The sequence below is a fragment of the Marmota marmota genome, unplaced genomic scaffold (assembly GCF_001458135.2).
Source record: "Marmota marmota marmota unplaced genomic scaffold, marMar, whole genome shotgun sequence".
In the NCBI taxonomy this organism is placed as follows: domain Eukaryota; kingdom Metazoa; phylum Chordata; class Mammalia; order Rodentia; family Sciuridae; genus Marmota; species Marmota marmota.
In genome coordinates, this window is record NW_025999999.1 from 18,089,411 (window position 1) to 18,111,185 (window position 21,775).

The window sequence follows — 21,775 nt, forward strand, 5'->3', positions numbered from 1 at the left end:
CAGAACTTCCTGGAGCTGTGGTCATAAGAGTTACATAAGATAGACAAGGACTAGAACAGGAGACCTGGTTAAAAATCAGTGCCAGTCTTTCCCCCACCCTTTGGGTCTGTGAGCTAACTTCATTCTACAAATACATATGGAGAGCCTACACTATGACAGGCCAGGTATAAGCAGTCTTTATGTTTGTTTTTTTTTTTTTTTAATTTTTGCAGTCCTGGAGATTGAACCTGGGCCTTAAGCTTGCCAGGCCACACTCTACCACTGAGCTACACCACCAGCCCAGTGTTAGTGGTCTTATTGATGAATAAGCTGGGGACTCTCAGAGAGCATGTAATTAGCAGGAGACCAGGCGTGGACATGCCTAACTACAGTGTCCCAGTGTAAAGTTCCAGCAGTAAATGGTTGAAGGACTGTTTAGAGTTTGGGGATATGGTCAGTGGTTCCTATTAGTTTTCTCTCCATGAGAGAAAACATTTCAGGTTGCAATCATGGTTTATGTTTCACATTTCACACAAACAACTCTACATATTTCCATTTCCAATAATAACATGAACCAAAAAAAGTAATTTTACCTCTAAGGAGTGGGCAAAGGATGTGTTAAACATGTTCCCTTGCCAGCCCTCAATGTCACACTCTGATTTTCTGGAAGGGCATGAAAAGAAAAGATGAAGTTAGCCTGGTGTCAGGGAGATTGCGGAGGACACAATGGAGAACATGATGTTCCGACTGGGCCTTGAAGATTAATTTACTAAGAAATTAAGGGGGTTGGGGGAAGGCAGAAGAGAATGTTCCAAACAGAAGGATGTTCCTAAAGAAAACTTCATTCGGATCATATAAGATGAAAGTGGAAGGAGGTCCAGGAATGTGGGTGAGCTCTCAGGTGGAAGCACCTACCCAGCCACATGTGACCACTCTATTTGGAGGCAGAACGTGGCCTTACCTTTGTGCAAGCACACAGTGTGTCCCTGAAACACATGCTCTCTGCCACACTCTCTTGAGAGTATCAGGATTCCGGGAAAGCGGCCGGTACATGTCCGCAAGCACATTTCGCACTGATTCATTATCCACAGCCTCTCTTGCTTTTGCCCAAGTACTTTAAAGCCACAAATTTGTTAATCATGACAGCAACCCTGGGAGATGAGAGATCCCACTGTGCTTGAAGCCCCCACATCTTGGACTGAGAGACTGAGACCTGGAGAATAGTGCTTCCCTCTAAACTCAACCCCCTGTCAGAATTAGATGTCTGAAAAGAACCTGAACTCCCAAAGGCAAATCAGATGCTTTAAGATGAATAAAAGATGCCTTTGGCTATTTTGAAGTTCACAGCTGGAGAAGGTTTTAGAACACAGTGTTTTAAATGTGGCCACAGATAGATAACACTGGTTCTAACAATGGAGAATTTTCCATAATCTGAGCTGGTATAGTGACCTTTTTATTGCATCCTCTATCAGGAAGGGACAACTTATTGGGTACAAAATTGGCAGTCTCTGATATGAAAATGCTTTCAGGCAGAATCATTGTCCAGGCATCATCTGATCTGTCATTTGCCAAAATAGAGTGTGCAATAACTACAAGATAGTCGACTGCAGTGTGGAAAGAAAATTCTAGATTTATATACTATTCTTTAGCACTTTTAAGTACATGTGTGTTTTGGAATATATATAATATAAATATAGTACAAGAATATTGTTTATCAGTACATAAGATACATATGTACACAATTTTTTTTTTATTAAGAGGGATGCAAAACCAGGAATTTAAAGAACAGGAATTATACCATCAAAATAAATCACACAGAAACTAACAATAACTCAACTAACCAGGTAAGTACTAACTTTTTACAAAATGATGGGTGAAACTGAAGTCTAAGATGAACAAAAGAACAACAACAATGTGCTCAGTAAGCTTATAGGTTCTGGGGTAAGAAAACTGAGTTCAAACCCGGGCTTTGCTACTTTGGGCTGGACAACCTCAGGTGAGTTCTTCACCTCTTGAACCTTGGTTACCTCGTCTGGATGTAATAATAGTATCTCCATAAGTATTGACTAAAGCCCTGGATTGTTCCTGGTATACAGGAGGGGCTCCATCAATGTTAAACTCAGAGGCTACAAATTAAAATACCCAGAGGACTGAGATAATTGTGAGTGGCAGGACAGGTAAAGTAAATTATTTCTTAATCTTGTTAAAGGATGAATCACTACTCAGATCCAGGCAATTACTGCTGTTTTTCCATGTGAGCCAGGTATCGCCAGATGTTCAAATTTTTATGTGAAATTGCCCAAGTTTCAAACATTTGCAACTAATTAATAAAAACAAAACCCTGTCCACATTTCCACCTCCCAACAAAGCAAAACAAAACCAAACAAAGCCCAACAGCACACTCCCAGTCTTCCTGGCCTTCAGGATATCAGGCTGGGATCTATGTATTAGCTATTATCGAACTTCCACTGTAAACCTCCCACCCCCCAAGCTGAAACCCAACAGTTGTGACTTATTTCAGGTACTGTGGCGAAGGCAGCAGGGTGGAAGAGTTTTAGAAACATTGGAAGGTTCCACATAAAACATTCATCCCTTCTCATTTTTTAATCTGCTGTGAACCACAGCAAAACTGGCCGTGTTCTCACTACCTTTTTCTGGCCATACACTCAAGAGCATGCCCTCTCTTCTCCCCACTTTACTGTTTTATTTTCAAACCTACCCAGATAACATTTCCTCTTTAACTACTAATAGAATATGATCATACGTTTTCTCTGCAATTTCTGCTCTTAGGTTGATCTTAAAAATTAAGATATAATAATTTGTGTATAAGTAAAAAACATAGATCTTAAATATGCAATTTGATGAGTTTTAACAAACGCATTCACCCATATAACCCAATCTCTGTCGAGGTACAGAAGGCTGCTGGCACCCCAGGATGTCCTTGTTGCTCCTTCCTTAGTTCACCTAGACACCCAGGTCAGAGACAACCTCAGCACCTATTTCTATCTCTTATCACACAGTCTAGAACATAAATAGAACCATCCAACATGTGCCCTCTGTCTTTAGCTTCCTTCTCTCAGTGTGTTTTGAGATTCATCAATATGTCTCCTTTAAGGTTTTACTCCTAACATTCATCCCAGCGTAAACAATCATAGCTTCTCTCCAAGGGTCTATAAATCATAATCTGGGTGTTACTACCACACAGTCAGCACGCATTCCGTGAACTCTTGGAAGTGAGAGCAAGTGCACTGCTTACCTTTGGTGTCAATTTCAGACCATGTCACCAACTAGGGCAGGCAATGATTTGGGGTGCTTCCTAGAGGACAGTATTTGGGGTTGGGTAGACTTCAGCTGTGCCAAAATGGAAGAGGCAGAGCTTGGGGTAGGGAGTTTACTGCAAGAGCTGTCTCTTGCAGTAATGAATCAAAAAGGAAAGTGGAAATGGGGAGGCGTTCAGTTGTGTTCCGCATTAGGGAAGGGAGAATACCTAGCATAGGATGAGGTGGGAAGAAAGATGGATAAAGTTTCATCACCAGGGCCAAGTGGAGTGAGACAAGGTTATGACTGGAGAGGGAAAACAAGCTAGTTCTAAGATCTTCCCACAGAGAAATAGGACCCCACTGAGCTGCTCCTTTCTTTCATGGATTCACACACCCAGCACTGTGATAGAAGAATGGACAAGTGGCCAGAATGAAAAGATGCACATGCTTACTAAGGTGGAAATAAATCTCTACATCCAAGAGAACCCTAAATATGACAGTCTGGGCAACTATCAAGAAGTAGAACCATTTTGATAAAAATCACAGGAAAGAGTAAGATTTGGTAGAAAGAGGTGAGGATGAGCTAATTTCAGATATAATAAGGGGGTTTAAGAGTCATTAGAACATCTATGGAATAGTGTCTGGCAGGCAGCTGAAAAAACTGCTCTGGATCTCAGGATAGAGGCATGGGTTTGGTAGCATCCATGTGAAGCCAGAATTAGACAGGCAGATAGGCAAGGGTGGATCCAGAGAATGGAGGGATTGACATGTTAACTCCTTGAGGGCCCTTCCTCCACCCTTATCAAGATAACCTGCCACTTGTCCAACCTGTTGCTAAGGTAACCTGTCCCAGGGATGGTCCCTCCCTACAGGGAACTGTTAATTACACCCGCTTCCTGCCCAGATCACTCCACCTTGGCCCCTCCAGCCCATCTGCTTCTCACCTTTGGGCCATCCCACCCAGCATCTCTTGGGCCTGGTCACATACACAGGAAGGAGAGAGATTAGGGGAAGAGGGCAGGAGAACAAAGGAAGCCTACAACATATAAAAAGGCAGAACACCCTCACTTCTGGGGATACCAGGATACTAGCTATGGCCCCCTTCTGCTTCTCGGGAGAAGTCTCTGTTACTCCTTTTTAAATAAACCCTTCTTTATATATTTACCTCAGCATGCTTCTCTAATGTTACACTTCAATATATGAGGGAGCGGGACTCGTCACCAGTGACAGGTCATAACACATGCACCTAGAGGTGAGGCCTGGAGCCACAGGGTGGATAAAGATCAGAAATCCCTAAACCATGAATTTCTTGAGAGCTAATGTGACTGGTTTCTGCCTGTATTCTGTGTCTGTTTCAGAAGAGATATTTCACAAATATTTATGGAATCTGGACCTTCAAATAAATGCTTCATGTAGGTTACCTTGGAAAGAATATTGAAATTGCTCAACAAGCCTCAAAGTTTCTCAAATTGACCCTCTGCACATAAATGCTTTAGCCCCTCAGCTTCCTGCATTAACTAAATGATCCCACTCAGCACTATTTCCTAGAATTCTAACTAAAGATGTGTCCATTTATTGATTAAAATTTCCAGTAACACAGCATAATGCTATTACTTACTCTGTCAAGAAAGGGAGAGAAGCAGAAAAAAAAGACTTCAATTATTCTTGTATATCATAGAGAATTTGAAAATTTAGTAACTAAACTCACCTAAGAGGATACAGATTTGCAGAAAACAGATCCAGAAATATTGGATACTAAAGAATATTAAGTATTACTCCTCTCACAATCCACTTTCATAATTATAAATGTGCACTCATAAGTAAAAATGTGCACAGGAACAATCTGAATATAGTAGCAACTATAATTCTCATAAAGGCAATTTGATTAGCATTTATTGAGCATTTCTTTGTGCACAACCCTGCAATATGCATAAAACAGAAGAACAAAGTGCTATGCTTTTGATTTTCTGATGAAACCCAAAAGACTGTTGTTTTTTTTTTAAAGGTTTCCAATATAGATGTTCCCAGGACAAAGCAAACAAAAATAGCCTGCACCAGGATGAAGTGGGTGGTGGACATCTTCAATAGGACAGATGGACCGTTTGGAGCTCATGCGGGTGAGTGTGTGTGTGTGTGTGTGTTGTGTATGTGTGTGTGTGTGTGTGTGTTTCTGGAGTTCTTTCATGTATTTAGTTTTTAGGAGGAGAGAATGGCTTGGCACAATTAATCTTTAAACTCACATTGGCATATGGAGCCACAAGGGAGAAGAGGCAGCCTCAAAATAGAAAATGGAGCAAATGGTAATGCCTAAAAATGTAAAAAGGCTAGAACAAGAGCTTTTAAGAATAAAAATTATACATGGTGTAAGAGCTCATCATGTTTAAGAAAACTCTAACGTTCCTGAAAGATCACAGAAGGACCTCAAAATCCATGAAGGAGACGGAACAGAGTCACTGCAACCTTGGTTGAGGAACACAGGCCCAGGAAACATCACCCAGGGTTCATTCGCCAGCCCCCACCCCAGCTTCCATCACGTTCTTCCCTGAATGCTGTCCTCTGGCCCCTCTTGGAAGCCTTCTCTTACCCCACAACTCACCTCTGAATGGCTATCTCAACCCTAAAATGCCCAACCTGATTTATAATTCCCTCAAATCATATCATATATCACCCCAGCTGTCATTTTTCATATTCCAATTTTTCTAATACAGAAATAACATACATTCATTAGAGAAAATTTTGAAAAACACTGAAAAGTATAGAGAAATGGAAATACAATCTCCCACACGGGAAACCACTATTTTTTCTTCAATGGATTTTCTTTGCTTTTCTTTTCCCTATGAATTTTTCATGGAATTCAGATCACATGTGCAATTTACAACTTTGGCTTTTTGAAACTTTCTCCCATGGTGTTCAAATCTATTACATTTTTAGTGTAAGTATTTTATTGAAAGGTAGCTCACCTACTGCTAAGCTCCCAAACCTCAAGTACACAGCTTCATGACATTGCATATGTGTATGTTATGGTTTGTATATGAGGTGTGCTCCAAAAGCAGAAATATTCAAAGGAGAAGTGACTTAATCAGTCCACCCTAGTTTGAATGGACTGGGCGGGAAGTGTAGACAAGTGGGTGTAGCTAGATGGGCTGGGTCACTTGGGGCTTGCCTTGGATGGGTTATTCTTCCTGATCCCCTCTCTCTGCTTCCTAATCATATGCTGAGCAGATTTTTCTGCTAGGCCCTTCCCCCATGATGTACTGCTTACCTTGGGCCCAGAGCAACGGCATTGGTTGTCTATGGACCGAGACCTCTGAAATCATAAGGCTTAAATAAACTTTTCCTCCTCTATGTTGTTCTTTTTGTTACAGCAATAAAATACTTGACTAAAACAATGTACACACACACACACACACACACACACTCACTCACATACACACAAATACAAGGTAAAGGCATATAGAGGATATAGGCATATAGTAGATGTGTGTGTCATTTTGGAAAACTGCCCAACAGTTTTCCAAAGTCATTCATTTGGTGTATACTCCTGCCGGCAATGTAGGGGGATTCCAGTCATTCTGCATCTTTGCCAATACTTAATATTGTCAGTCCTTCTAATTTTATGCATTCTGATAGATAAACTATGGAATCTCGTTGAGGTCATGATTTGCATTGCACTGATGATTAATGATGGTGAGACTTTTTTCATATGCTTATTGGCCCTTTGAGACACTGTCTGTTGTGAAGTATTTGCCTCCATGAGATGACTGCACAAGGGGAAAAATCACACCACCTTCTTCATCATGTACCCCCAGGTTCTATTTTGGTGACTGGTGTGCAATAGAAGACCAATAAATCATAGTGAGATAAAGGAAATAAAACAACATCCATTTTACCCTTTGTGCTGTGTGAGTTTTGACATTGCCAACAGGAGAAAAAAACCAAGGAACACCTGAGAAAAACATAAATCTTTAGAAAGCAGTTAACAGAATTAAAACTCTTCTCTAAGTAGCATTCTTCCTTCACACCTTTCCTAAAACCATACTCCACACTTTTCCATATCTGGATTTAATTGGCAAAATCTGTCATACCATCTTCAAACTTAACTTTAATTGAATAAACAAGTAATAGAGATTTCTAGGGGAAAAAAACTGTTTATTTTCTGGTACTATTTTAGGTTTTCTTCTATCTTCAACTAGAAAAGAAGTATGCAAAGTTTACTTAAGTAAAGATCTAAGAGAAATAAATGAGGTAGAAAAATACTTAAATTCTGGATATTGTTTCTTAAGAGTTAAAAATAAAGCATTCTTTGTAATCCCTGTAATTTCTTTGTATAACTCTAGGTCATATCAATCAAATAAAATTTTTAAAGTGGCATAAAATCAAATCACCTTAACTGAGCATTTCTTTCATTTTTCTTCTAATTTCTTTCTCTCTTCTCCTGTTAAGCAAAAAAACATTAACATTTTTGGCAACCATGTATTCCACCAGGCTTTCAGAGAAGATGTAACTGGCAGCAAGTAATACTTTTGAAAAATGATGCATTTTCAATAGTTCATCTTCATTCTGACTGAACTACAATAAGAACCTGTTGGAAATTTTGCCTATTAAGCAACCACACAATTTTTTCTTTAGATTCCATACCTAAAACATATCTTATTAAGCTAAACTAATCTTTATTGCCTTCAAAATCATTTCTCCTATTTCAAAAAGGTTGTCATAGCTGACCTTTTCTTATTTTTTTAATAGTCCAAGCCAGTAATAGTAAACTAATACTTGCTGCCTGTTTTTGTAAATAAATAAATAAAATTTTACTGAAACATTAGCTATAATGCATTCATATATGCAACGTCTTTGACTACCTTTGTGCCTCAATCCCAGTTGAGTAGTTGCAGTAGAGGCTATTTCACAAAGGATAAAATATTTAGCCTGTAGAGGAAAAGTTTGACTATTCTGTTCTATGTATCTCCTATTCATTGGTTTCATCTGTGCAACATTTCCTTGAGTATGGTTCAAAAGGTCCCTGAAGGTTAGAATTGTCCTTTCTTTCCTTTTTTAAATTAAGAATTAGTCTTTCAGGTTAACTGGACATAAGATTTTTATTTCATCAAGCGTCCAGTGTTCATTCATGTCATTGCATGGCAGGTAGGGTAGATGGCATCAGTGGCCCTAATTGATCACCCCTCCTTATGTGCATGCCCTAGGCCATATAAAGAAATCAAACAATCAATAAGAGGTTAGTGAGCACACACCATGTGCTCATTACTGAATTTTCTAAAAGGTATAAAAATCATAGTCTGTAATCCCAATGAATTTAGGTTTCTGTTGTAGATTAACCAAAATGTGAAATAGAATATAAAACAACAATGGAATATTAAAAGCCACAGAAACGGTAAATTTCTAGTTGAATGTGGTGCTTTGAACACGTGTTTACCACTGTGCCTTCACAAAACTCCAAACAGAACAAGGCAAGAGCTACTGCAGACAAGAACTGTCAACATAATTTGGGAAGCTAGAAAGTGAATGGATGGTGTAACCAATCCTCTTCCAAGAGGAAGAGGCTGAAACCTAACCTGGAGGGGAGGTGTCAACCGAGGGCAAGCCAGGGAGTGCCCAGGAGTTGGAGGCCCTGGGTGCGGCTGAAGACCAGAATGAAGGATAACGCTGTGAACAGGTGGGGTTGGCAGCCTTCATGGAAAAGACTTGCACCCATTTTCCCTGAATTCAGATCCTCAAAAGGGAAATAGCTGGTTAAATTCAGAAATCTGTGTACTTGGGCGTTTACGTAGCTGGTGTGCCTTATATTTGAAAAGTGAAGAGAGTAGACTGTTTGAGTCATTTCAAAATAGTCAATAGAGAGACGCTCCCCACTCCACCAGCATGCTGACCAAGAGCTGTGTATTCCCCACCATCTTTTAAGATTCTGCTAATTCACACATCGTCATCAGGTCTGCTTCCCAAGCAAAGTGTTATAAAAGAAGGATAACACCAGTTATCCTTGGGCAGTTTTTTGTCCCAGGAAGGTCTTCAAGACACCCTGGTGCCCTGGCCAGCCTGGGGAGTAGGTGACCATCACCAAGGGGGAGATGAAACTTGGCAGCTCTCAGAGTCCTGTCTGCTGTTGACTGTTTTACAGAAACCCAGTGCTCCATGCTCCAGCTACTGCCTGCTGCCACTCCCAGTCAGTCCTCGAGCATGTTCCTGGCAATGTCACGCTCTGCTTGACCCACTGGTCACCGACTCGGCAGAGCTCATTTGTGGTGGCAGCTGAGGCCACCTCTTAAAGCAGAACAACCAGCCCAGCATTTCCATCCTCTCACTTGAAACCTAAGAGGGATGTCAATGAGCACACCACATTTTTTTTCCCCTTTTTGGAAATGAATGATATTTAGCGATGTCTTTTTAAATCCCGATATTCTGATTACTATCCTGGTTCTCACCCCAACCTTAAAAGTATGTTAGTAATGGAGACCTATATGTCAGCAGTCAGATTTAAGGATGAAGTAAAAGGCGGAATATCTCGGATGCCTAAATTACTATTAATTGCATGCAAACAGTAGCTCTAAGTATATCCTTAAGAGCAGAAGGTAATGAATCACTGTTTCAAAGTCTTAAATCAACAGCCATCTAGCTTGCTAATGCTTTTAAGGTGTGCCAGATGAGAAGGGACAGGGTGACCTCCCCTTAGTAATGGAGGTATGTTATGGGTGAGCAGAAGGAGAGATGTTGTCTTAAAACATCAGGGAACCAGCTACAAAGAATAAGAAATAAATTTTAATCATGGTCAGACTTATTTATTATATATCCTCTTAAAGGATATATTTGAAGAAAAAGTTAATTAAAATGTATTGCCAATATTCCCTGGGGAGAGTAAATTTTTTTTAACTAATGCAGAATAGTGAAACCCCTTCTGTTTCAAACATAAGGTGGGCCTGTTTTTAAGTCTCAAAATAATTTGCCAGATTCCAATTTAATTATGACTGAGATTCAACTGAACTGTTGAGTGTTCTAGAGATAGATTTTCTGTAGATTCCAGCTGGCAGCAAGTGGAAAGACTCCAAATACCTTCAAAATATGCCATGGGGTAGGAAGGAGGAGAGTAGTAAAAATGGAGAAAAGAAAGTTTTCCTTTCTGGTTTGACCACTAAAAATATAATCAGATGTATGGCTTACTCTATTTACTTATAATCTTGCCATGCAAGCTTTACTAAAACCTGCCCTATATTTCCTGTAAATCAGATGAAGATCCCATTGTATTTCTTCTACAGTACAAGAAAAGCAGAGAAATTTAAATTTATTTAAAAATAATGAATGTCTTACTATATTTTTAACATAGACATATAGATATTTTGAGATATTCTAATTTTATCACCAAGACTCCTTTCACTTAGGAAAGTCAAGGAATCAGTTTTCAACTCGAGGTACTGGCAACATATTACTGAATCCCAATGAATATGCATAATGTTATTGTTAAAATTCAGGTTCTATCTTCCAGGAGGACCCAGAAAGCATCAAGAAATCTTCTGTAAACATCCCGTGATGTAACACTTTAGAAAGAACAGGGAAGGAAAAAGTTGGAACAGAGATCTTGGCCTAATGCCCACACGGGGCCAGTGTCAGCTTTCAATTTTATAATTCTGATGTTTGTCAACTTTTGTCTTCCCGGCTAATGTCTAAGACAGATCAATAAAGAATGCAAAGCCCACAATATCAGACTTTTAAATCGGCAGAATCTTTGAAAACAATGTTCATTTTACAGAAGAATATTTTATGGCACAAGAAGCCACCATGAATTATTCATCATCTCCAGAGCGTGCCAACCTTGAATTCCTCCGTTCCTCTTGACAAGTGTGCACATGTGAAGTGGAGCAGACTTGGGCTCTTCAGGCCTCCAAGTCCTTGGGAAGAAGGCAAAGCCCAGCTCACTAGAGATGCTAGGAGACCAGAAGACCAGAGCTGTAGGAGGTGAAGAAGGGAGGGGACTAGGGCTCATCTGCCTTCCCATTACCTTGCTCTCCAGAAACCAAAATAAGTCACATTCTCTTAAGGGATCCAATATTCAAAGAATCAGCAGCAATCACCATAGTCTTCCTATATCAATGGAGCAGGCTGTAAGATTGTTTCAGGCTGCCTCTGAGCTGTCAGCCCTTGGGGATGCTGAGCAGGATGAGCTAGTCCCCCTCTGAAGCCAGGCTCACCAGGGAAGGAACTCTCTCCCCAAACACAACTGTACAGAAGGCATTCTAAGGACAGCGTCCAAAAAAAAAAAAAAAAACTCAAACGAAACACCCAGAAACACAATCACAGGTGTCTGTCCAGTCACTAAGGCAACTCCCTTTTAAAGTGCCCAACAGACTGATCTACCCACCTGCTGTTGGTTAACTGAGGTGGGCTCCTGTTACAAGACAGTCCTATCAATTTTAACATCCCATTGTATTAATGGTATCTGCAAACATGTTGATATGTAAGACACAGGTTTTACATACATAAGTATTATGCACGTAAATAGATTATCATGTTAACCTATTATAATAAGCATATATTATATATATACTTTGTGCAGTGGGAAACCCCTGCATCTTTTGTCATCTTTAGAAACAGGTTCTACCCCCCAGGTGGTTGAAATGGAGGGTCCAACCTTTGTCGTCTTCAGCAATGTGATGCAAGTCCATGAGCACAGACAGTCCCAGGTGATCAACCTGCACCAGGCTGTGGGAGTTGAGCTTTTCTTCACTGGGCTGGCCCACGGAAGGCTGCATCCACTCCTCAGAGGAAAGGCCTGGCCTGGCTCTCCGCCAGGGGTTTGTGGGCTGAGTTAGGAGGGAGGGGTGTGCCACCGTGGGTGTGCCAGAGCCAGCTCAGGAAGAATGAGGAGTTTCCCCTGTGATTCCAGCTCCTTCCTCACCTACAGAGCCCTCGACCCCTTCTCCTCCCACCCCGTCTCCTGCCAGTTCCAAGGATCACTGCCACCACACCCACAGAACACGGCTGGTCACTTCTGGGAAGCTGCTGTTAAAACACGCCAAGAATGTTGCTGGGATTTTCCTCCACTCTGCAGAATCCAGAATCCAGATTTTGGTCACTGTCATTTCACAATAACTCAAACACACGAGACAAAGAAAAGAATTGATTTTCCCAAGCCTTCTGCCTCTTCTTTTTCTTTAATGAATTATCATCGCAACCAGATGGGCTTCTATTACTATCTCTTTTTTAATACTGGGATTTAAAAAAAAAATGCTGTAATTTGGAGACGCTTTTTTTTTTTTTTTTACTATCAGCCTGGCTATTCATCACAGCTTTGGAAACTGTTTCTGACAAAGCACTGCGATGAGACACGCCATGGACTTTGAGCCATTTTATATTAGGTACACGCTGTCTGAAAACAATGACCTCATCCGGAAAGGCTCAGGAAAGAGGCATTTTTTTTTTTCCTTTAGCTTGTAATGCCCTGATGCTGGGTTGGATCACCCACCAACCGTAATCCAATTCTTCTCCCAGTTTTTTCTGAACACTGGGGATTCTGCACATTGGAAAAGTTATGAAGACACACTTTAAATGGGAAGAGACACTTGGGACAAACACCAACAGCACCAGACACATGAACTGGCTGAGAAGTAGGACACTGGCATGACTGTTTTAGTGTGAGAGCAGACCACTGGATTCCTCCACAAGGACAGAACCCATTCTGAGAAGTTCATTTAACGTGAGGCCCATAATCTGCCCACAAAAAGAAAAGATGGATGGGTAAAGATTCCTGCTTCCTCTCTTCCTGTCTATGAGTTTTGTTAAAAAATGGCTCTGGTGGAGAACCATACTCAGGGGTACCCTATACTCCCTTCCCCCGGTTCGGGCCACTGCCTGGAACTTGGTGCCTCTGATAAGGAGTTCCTGACTTGGCGGCAGCACAAGGCGCCAGGCAAAGGATCACAACTGGATCACTCATTGATAAAATGCTTGGCATCTGCAGAGCTTGTCATGGGTTAGCTGCTGCCAAAAGGCCAGTCGTGTTTGTTGAGATCTAATTACACCCAGTGCCTAGCATTCACATGACAGTGACACCAAATTTTCAGTCTGAATATTTTATTTTCTTGGAATTTTTACCATAAGAATGGAAACAGAAGTATTTCGTAGTTGCACTTTTTATTCTTGTTGATCTTCAGTTAAAATGTAGCAGGGGATAGTTTTTCTACTCCCTTAAATCTCTAATTATTATTCCTATAATTTTAAATGAAAGGGTGAAGAAGGAACCAACTGTAGTGCTTTAGCTATTTTCTGGGGCTAAAATAGGTTCTAGTTTAAAAGCATTGGTTCTTTGCCATTCACGAGGCGGGACGACCGAGGAGAGAACAAAATCCAATATTCAACCTTTATTAACAATAAAGTAACTCTTTTCTGACTTTATAGTCCTCCAAATTCGACTTTTGTTAATTGAGCCAGGGATAATTTGACGATTTTCAAGAAACTATTTGCTTAAAACCCACAACCATTTTCTAATTAAAGGGTACTTCTACAACATCATTTCAAAATCAGAGATACTGCTGTGTGTCCCTTACCTGATAGAACCCAGTTATCTTCAAAACCAGGAGCAGAAGCTTTTCCCAAACCATGCTTCTAGAACTCTCCATAGGAAAGTGTGGAAGACCAACCTCGCACGTGACTGAGTTAACTCCCCTGCTGGGCGATGTGGCGTCACATACCCATGCTGCTAGACTGCCGTGCTCTTCTAGGGTTCGAGTGACTGTCTTTGTGCCCAGGCATGTCTTCTTACAGCCCCATGGGTGGAGCTACACTCACCTGTTCCTTTGTAATATTACCCCTTGCCCTGTTTAGGATAGAATGTTCCATAGAAGTGCCTTGTGTGTGTCCCCTTCTCTTACTGTGCCCTTAGGTGTGGCCTACCCAGGTGTCAGTCAACCTGCTGACAGTGGACATCATGATAGACTCAGCCCCCTGAAACCTGACCCCTTGCATTTAAATAGCTTGTCTTCAATAAAAGGGATCGGCGCGTGCTCGCTTTCTCTCTCTCTTCCTGCGGACCCTTAAGGTCAGAGGAGCCATCACAGCGACCCCAAAGAAAAAGAAAAGAAAAATTTGTGTCTCTTGTGGGGTTATTTTGCACAGTCCAGTTAGCCCAGTTTACCTGGAGTGACCCCTGAGCCTTTTAGTCGAGAAGGAAACCCGGCAGGAAAGTGAATGTCAGACAGCAAAACTAACACATCAAAGTAATTTAAATGGCATATTCACTTGGGTCTGAGAAATGTTTGATTAACCATTGTTCAGTGGGTTTCCTAACCATGGACTTTATGTGCATCAATATGCAGGTATGCCATGTAACTAAGAAATGGATGACACAAGAAGCCTTTCCCTAATTTACTCTGCCACAGAAGACCTGAGTTTGGTACAACTGTCAACCACAAAACAGTTTGGAGAAGTCTGCTCTAAGAAAGGAGAAAGTTATATTTTAGAGAAAATTTACATTATAGTTTGAAAGATGAGGAGTCTTAAAGCCACAAGAATTTAGGGACTTGCCAGACATTCTGCTGAGCCATGGTGGGTTTTGCTGTTCAAATGGCCATGATGGGCCAGCACACCTGACTCTCTCTGCAGGTAATCATGGCCTATAGTGATGCTGTTATGCTCTGGGAACGCAGGTGCTGCCACGTTGTCAGGCAAACAGCACACCTAACAGCGGGTCGTGTTCAAAGGCCAGGCCCAGGTCTGCTTTGCAATCACAGAATAGAAGATGAAGCCTACCCGAACTTATGACAGGCCGTGAGTGAAAAATAGCAGGTATCAGTAATGAAACATTCACGGGGCCCTGTCCTCATCTTTTAAGTGAATCAGAGGAGACAGAACTTGAAGCAAATTGAATTCTGTTAAGAAAAATGATTCCACTGGAGGAAATGCAAACTAAATCTCCTAAATGGTCATATTCAATAAGGAAGAAGAACCTTCTAGACCTCCTAGGAAAAGCACAGGAGAAAAGTTTAGCACTGATGTGTCACTTCCCTTGAACCCATGTTCCAATGATACTCCATTATCAGTCAGCTAACTGGCCCCAGTCGAAGCTCAGTTGAAGCTATGAGACTTGTTGGAGAGATTAGTTTCAAGAACTATGAAGTTTGCCCCACACTTAAACCTTAAGCTTAAGCGAGAAACAATCTTTGGAATACACAAGTATCTCTGTGCTAAAGAGGCTGTTTCTGCTTATAACTTCCAGGAAGATTCCATGAAATTATTTTTGTCACTGGAAAATAAATTTTATGGATTTTACTAAAATATTACAAACTCCTAGTATATATTGTCACTAAATATCTCAGTTTCATAAAGTACCTCATTAATATTCATAGATCACATTGACTAAGGATTCACTCTGCAAGCACTGAACAAAGATCCCTTCCTTGATTGATTGATTGATTGATTGATTGATTGATTTCTCTTTATTTTTTGATGGTGGGAATCAAACCCAGGCCTCATGCATGCTAAGTACCACCACGGGCTCCAACCTCAGCTCACACAGATTTCTCATAAACCTCTGAGGCAGGTACCATTGTCATTTCCACTCGAAAGATGAGACAACTGAATCAGAGAAGTTGAAGAAGTTGCCCAAGGTCACTCCATTAACAAGGGCTTGGACAAGCAGTTAGAATCAGAGACCGTGCCCAGGATGCTAAAACTGTCAAGACTATTAAAGCAGCTCAAGGAGGGTCATTAAATCAGAGAAGATGCCAAAGCCATTCCCATGCCTGAAATAATGATAGGGTTATACAAAGCACAAGTTTGGCAGTACACAAAGTTAACACAGACCCAAAGTTTACTCGTGCTTTTTGACAAAGAATCTAGACAATAAAGACTGTATCGGGGCAGGGTAGGGAGATTCTTATTATTTATAAAAAAAACTCATTTTCCTGAGTCACACTCTGTTTTCATGAGATTATCTAGAATGAATCTCATTTACAAAGATGGTCCCTGCCTCTGCCAGGGCCACAGGGAGGGAAAGATGCTGCCTCCCTCCTTCATGATCGCTGCCCAGGTCAGTATGCCACGTTCAGCCAGGAGCTGCCACCCAGCACTGACCACTGGGAGTGGGCAGAAGAACCAGCTTCCTGTCCTGGTCCTATCGCCAGCTACCAGTGTCCCTGGGCAAATCACTGAACCGTCTTCCAAATCTGCAAAATGAGCCATTTTTACCTGTGTATCTACCTCAGAATAGATGGGAGAGGACAGAGTCCACCCGTCTTCTCTGCCACCTCTCCTTTTCTTCCTTCCTCTATTCCTAGTTCTGTTTCTTTTCCCTTTCCTTTTCTTTCTTTCTTCCTACGATTTGTCAAAGTCTTGAGATGAAATCGCCAACACACAGAAACTGAACTCTCCATACTAAACAGGAAGCAGGAAGGCAGGGGAAGAGAGACATGAGAATCTCCACTGGACCTTATGCTTGTCAGGGTCACTGTTTCATGCTGCCTTTGACTATCGGCCACCCCTACCCCAGAATGGGGCTAATCTTTTTCAAACAGTTACTCCTGGCTCAGGGGCTTTGCCAAGCATTTCTTACCTCTCTCAAACAATCTTAAGAAGTCAGGGCATCGTTAATACCTAACAGTTGAGAAAACTAAGCCTTGATGTATTTCAAGGTTACATCTTGTAAGCCAAAGAGCTGGGACCTGAACTTGGGTATGTACGTGTTAATCACTGTGCCCCAGATAAATGTGACAAAGGCTCCATTGCAATATTCCGAAAGATTCTCCATGCAGTTCTGCTGAAGGAACCCATGTGGGGCCAACTACCCAGGTCGGAGCTGTTTTAGATGACAGGGGAATAAATAACCAGAAACAAGAATGCCCTTGGTGGCTGCCCTAAGATGCTTCCTATATCTGCCCAGGAACTAAGAAGTTGACAGTGCTGGACTTTCTATGTCTCTCTCCTCCCCTTGATGAATTCTGTTCTGTAGCTCACTCATATCCAGGCAGCTTGGTCAGGGGATATTCAACACATTCTTCCCTCCCCGCAAAAACACAGGCAGTTCTCTTCAGAGACTCACTTGACAGAAATAAGCTGAGGAAATTGGGGGATTCTAATCTTCCAGAGCCTGTGAAAGGTGATAATGAAGACTTAAAGGAAGAGTGTTTCTGTCAAACAAGAAGATTCTACTTTTGTCTCCTGGTAGGAGGAAGAAATATTTGATTAAATCACAATGACTTCTTATAACATGGATTTTTGTAACTTCGGTGAAAATTGCCGTTTTCATTTGGCTCAAGAGTGGCATGTGACAACAGCAACTGCAAAATATCCCCCACACAGCTTCACCCTCAGAGAATGAAGGGGTTTTTTAATGATTCTGCTATACACGGTGGGCTACATTTCACACAGACCTTTTGTTGCTGGAGAATTGGAAAACAGCATAGAAAAACCCAGAAGACACGTATCTGCCCTGAAAATGTTGCTAAGTCATTCCATCTCTCCTGCACCTTTCACTCAGCGTGTGTCACTACCATGCTGTTCCAGAAACTTCTCTTTGGAAGCTGCATTCAGAGTTCATGAGAAAAGAAAATGTGCCACATTTTAATGAGAATTGAGAATGCTACTCCAAACCATGGGGATCCAATTCAACTCTCCAGTTTAATTTGGGGAATTTAAATTTAATTTAATACTCTGTATTACCCTGCCTATTTAACAATTTGTTGACAGCAAAACATTCATACCTAAGTCTCTAACCAAAGAAACCATTGTATTTATAGTGTCAAGCACACTGATTATTCTAGAGACTTTTCTATTGACTTTGGGAGCTCTTGATGTTTTATCTCTGCCTATTTTCAACTTTCATCTCTTCCAATAACATTTCCTCAGTTCATCCAAGGGAGCTGGGCTATGTACCACAACTTTATAGAACTAGCTGAAAATCCAAAAAATAAGAAAACAACAAAAAGACCTCCCTATTGCTCCTTATGATGAACTTCCACATTTCCCCAAAAACCTTTTACCACAAGCCAGTCAAAAAATCCAAATTCAAGAGGATAAGGTATTTTTAATGACAGAGCAAAAACTAACATGCATTTAAATCTTTCAAAATAAAGCAACACTGAGGAAGCTTTGCTGAATCTTTTTAGGGTTCCTAGCAACCACCCTTTGGGATCAAGGACAAAATTGGCTTCCGCTGTCAAATACTGCTCCCAGACCATGGCCTTCGGATACCCCATGTTCTATTCCTTGGAACAGCACAGACAGGCTCCAGGCCGAGCCTTTCCATCACCAGGCAATTTCTAGCTGATGGACAGACATGGGTGCTTTTCACAGATTGGTGAAGGGCCCGGAGAGATAGGGAGGTTCTGGGTTCCACACCAGCAGAGAAATTTCAACTCATATGCTTTACTTTCTGGACTTCCAAATAAGCTTTTGTTTGGCAACAAACACACACGTTGAAAAATTCCCATCCTGTCCAGTCTGTTCATTTTAGAAAGAAGAATAAGGCTGAGAAAGCGAGACCCAGGTTCCAGAGCCAGTGAGTGATCCAGGCAGGGTTTTGAGCAGCCACGGGCTCTGAGCAACGCACTCCAGTGCACACGCTTTCCCCAAATCCCCAAGGGCACAGCCCTGCGTCTGTCCTCATCCATCACGGCCTGGGTCTACCAACGCAGCTCTTCCCAGCGCAGCCCATGGCCCTGCGTGCGCAGCCTGGCTGGAAGGGCCGGGAGCTAGTGGTTGTTATTGTGATTATTTCAAACTTTTAAAAAGTACTAGACAGGCTAGGGATAATCAGGAGCAAAAGGCCTGCCAACATAAGAGGAAAAAAATTTTAAAAATTTCTGAATTTAATGTAAATCAACAGAAAATAACATTTGGTTGAATAAAGTTGAATCCACACTAAAACTAGAACGGAAGCAGGTAGAAAGGTGGACCCTCAATAGGATCTGTCTCCTTGCCTCACCCTTCACTCTTACAGGATTTGCTCTTAAAATTTTGCTACTTAATAAGCCAGAGCTGAGCTTACTGGCCCAGCCCCACCTGACACTCAGAAAACACCACCGGGTACCTAGCCTCTGCCGTCTGCTGGGACTATATATACTACAGTTGAAGGTCCCCTAAACGTCCGTGTTTTGAAGGCTGGGACCCCAGGGTGGTGCTATTGGGTGGTGATGAAAGCTTTAGAAGGTGGGGTGGAGGCCCTCAGGGCATGGTGGGGTACACCCTTAATAGGGATTATGGCACCCCAAGCTCTTCCTCTTTCTCTCTTTGCTTCCTGGCTGGTGAGTAGTTGTTCTATCACATATTCTCACCATGATGGGATGCCCATCGGAATTCCAAAGCAATGGGACTGATTGATCACAGACACTGATCATGAACCTCCAAAACTCTGAGTCAAATAACCTCTCCATAAATTCACTACCTCAGGTATTTCATTATAGTAACACAAAGCTGACGAACACATATTTCATTCTGGACAACCACTACAGTCGCTGGCTTCTGAAAGGTAAGCTCTATATTTTGTAAAATGTGATGAAAACCAAAATGGAAGTAGCTAAAACAGAGATAAGGTGAACTATTACAGTTTTGCTTTAACAAAAGGGCACCTAAAATGGTCCTGGTTTGTTCTACACTAGTCAAGTGACGTGAGCAAGTTCTGTTTTTTTTTAAATGTGCCTCTGTTTTCTTACCTGAAAGTATGAGGATAATTATAATACCTACCTCGTGGGGTGTTGTGAGAATTTAAGTAAATAGTTCCTGGTACATAGTATGCTCTACAGAAATATTAGTCATCATTGTTGTTATTCTTTTTTCTTCCTTTTAAATATCTTTTACGTTTTAGACAAAGAAGTGAGGGGAAAGTAGCAAGAATCCAGCCAATTTTAGATGAAAAATGAAAATGAAGTTTTCCTGATCTTTAATGCAAATTGATTGAAAACAATAACTGGTTTAGCACAGTAGAACTCACAAACAAATCTGGATCATAGTTAGCTCTTCTTCCACAGAACCATCTAAGAACCATCTATACTGGGGCCATGCTACTCAAACCTAGCCCCAGCCCTAGAGCAGAAGCATCATCCTCACTTATTACTTATTAGAAATTCAGACTCAGCGCAACCAACACCTCGCCCATAGACTCAATCAGAATCTTCATCTTCATAAGACCAGGGGATTCATGGGTACAATAAATCTGGAAAAACCTGCTTCATGGTATATACTGAGAGTTTAGCAGTGGTAGGTTGAAGGAATAAGATCTCATTCTACAATTACACCTCCATTCATTAACCAAATCTTTCCATTAGCCCTCCTGCTAGATGGTTTTAACTAACAGGAGTGTTAAAGCAGATGCTCCTCTCATGGGACAGAAAACTACTTAAGAAGGTATCCAAAGCAACCCACACCTCTTGTTGGTAACATCAATGATTTAAAAATATCATCACCGTGATGATCGTCAGTGGCTGACACTTACTGAACCCTTAAAACATGCACAGATTAACGCAAAGAACTTCCTTGTGCTCTCAGTTAACGCTCACACTGCCATTGGGGTAGCTGCTGCTGTCTACTTTTATAGATAAGGGAATGAAGGCTCAGGATAGCCATGACATGTTCTCAAGGCCAATTTGAATGAGAAGAGGACTCTCTGAATTCTACTCTCTCTACAAATTCAAAATCCAGGTCTACTACATCAAAATATATCTCTTTGAAGTGGGGAACACTAATTATCCCCTTTTTTTTAGCTAAGGAAAACTGAGATACAGAGAATGACTGACCTACATAAAGTCACTAACCTGAGTCCTGGGTCAGAACTGGGTCCACTGAGATTCAATATGTCTTGAATTATTCTGGTGCTAGAAATGACCATGATGATTCAATGGCATCAAAGAACCCGGGGGGACCACGCAGGACAGAGAGAAAGGCATGCATTCATGAAGTTTTGCACAGCCAAACCAAGGGGCTCTAATTTTGATCTCTGAATTGAAGAGCTTATTTTTGGATGTCAGACTCTTTGACAAACCAGAAATTCCAGATTTTTATCACCACCGTGCCATGGCTCATGGCAACTGGTCCTTATCCACATGACTCAGCTAACGTCCCACACACCTGTGGGATTTTGTGCACCTGTGAGATTCTCCTACTTACAGCCTCCAGATTCTCAACCCAAGTGTGATAGCCACACGACTCAGAACTTGGCAAGATTAGTTAAAATTGTTTCTCAGTAGCCCCAGGATCTACAGAAAGTCAAAGAAACAGTTTTACAATCAGTGATGAGGGCTTCTTGCCCAGGTCCCAGTCAATGCCTTCCTCCGCCTTCCTGGCAGCGGGCAGCTGGGAAAGAATCAGAAATTGGCCCCAAATGCTGAATTTGTTTGCTAAGGCGGCCACAACAAAATTCCACAGACTGGGTGGCTTCCACAACAAAAGCCGATTCTTCCAGAATTCTGGAGGCTACAGGTCTGAGACCAAGGGGTTGGCAGGGGTTTTGTCCCTGTTTCCTCCACGTGCAGATGACTGTCCCCCGGGGTGTCCTCACATCATGCCATGCTGCATCACCCACACGGTGCTGGTGCCTGTGACACAAA

General features: G+C 41.6%; 1 protein-coding gene across 2 annotated transcripts in view; it reads right to left on the reverse strand.

The window, feature by feature from the left end:
- Positions 1-21,775, reverse strand: part of Ablim1 (actin binding LIM protein 1) — a 272,608-nt gene that overhangs the window by 189,218 nt on the left and 61,615 nt on the right. The window contains exon 1 of one of the 2 annotated variants that reach the window (XM_048807383.1): positions 11,872-12,133. The exons of the other annotated variant lie outside the window; for it this stretch is intronic. Coding sequence (XP_048663340.1) covers positions 11,872-11,992 — 121 coding nt within the window. The 5' untranslated portion in view covers positions 11,993-12,133. Of the gene's footprint in view, positions 1-11,871; positions 12,134-21,775 lie in introns of those variants that run through there. 2 annotated transcript variants of the gene reach the window in all.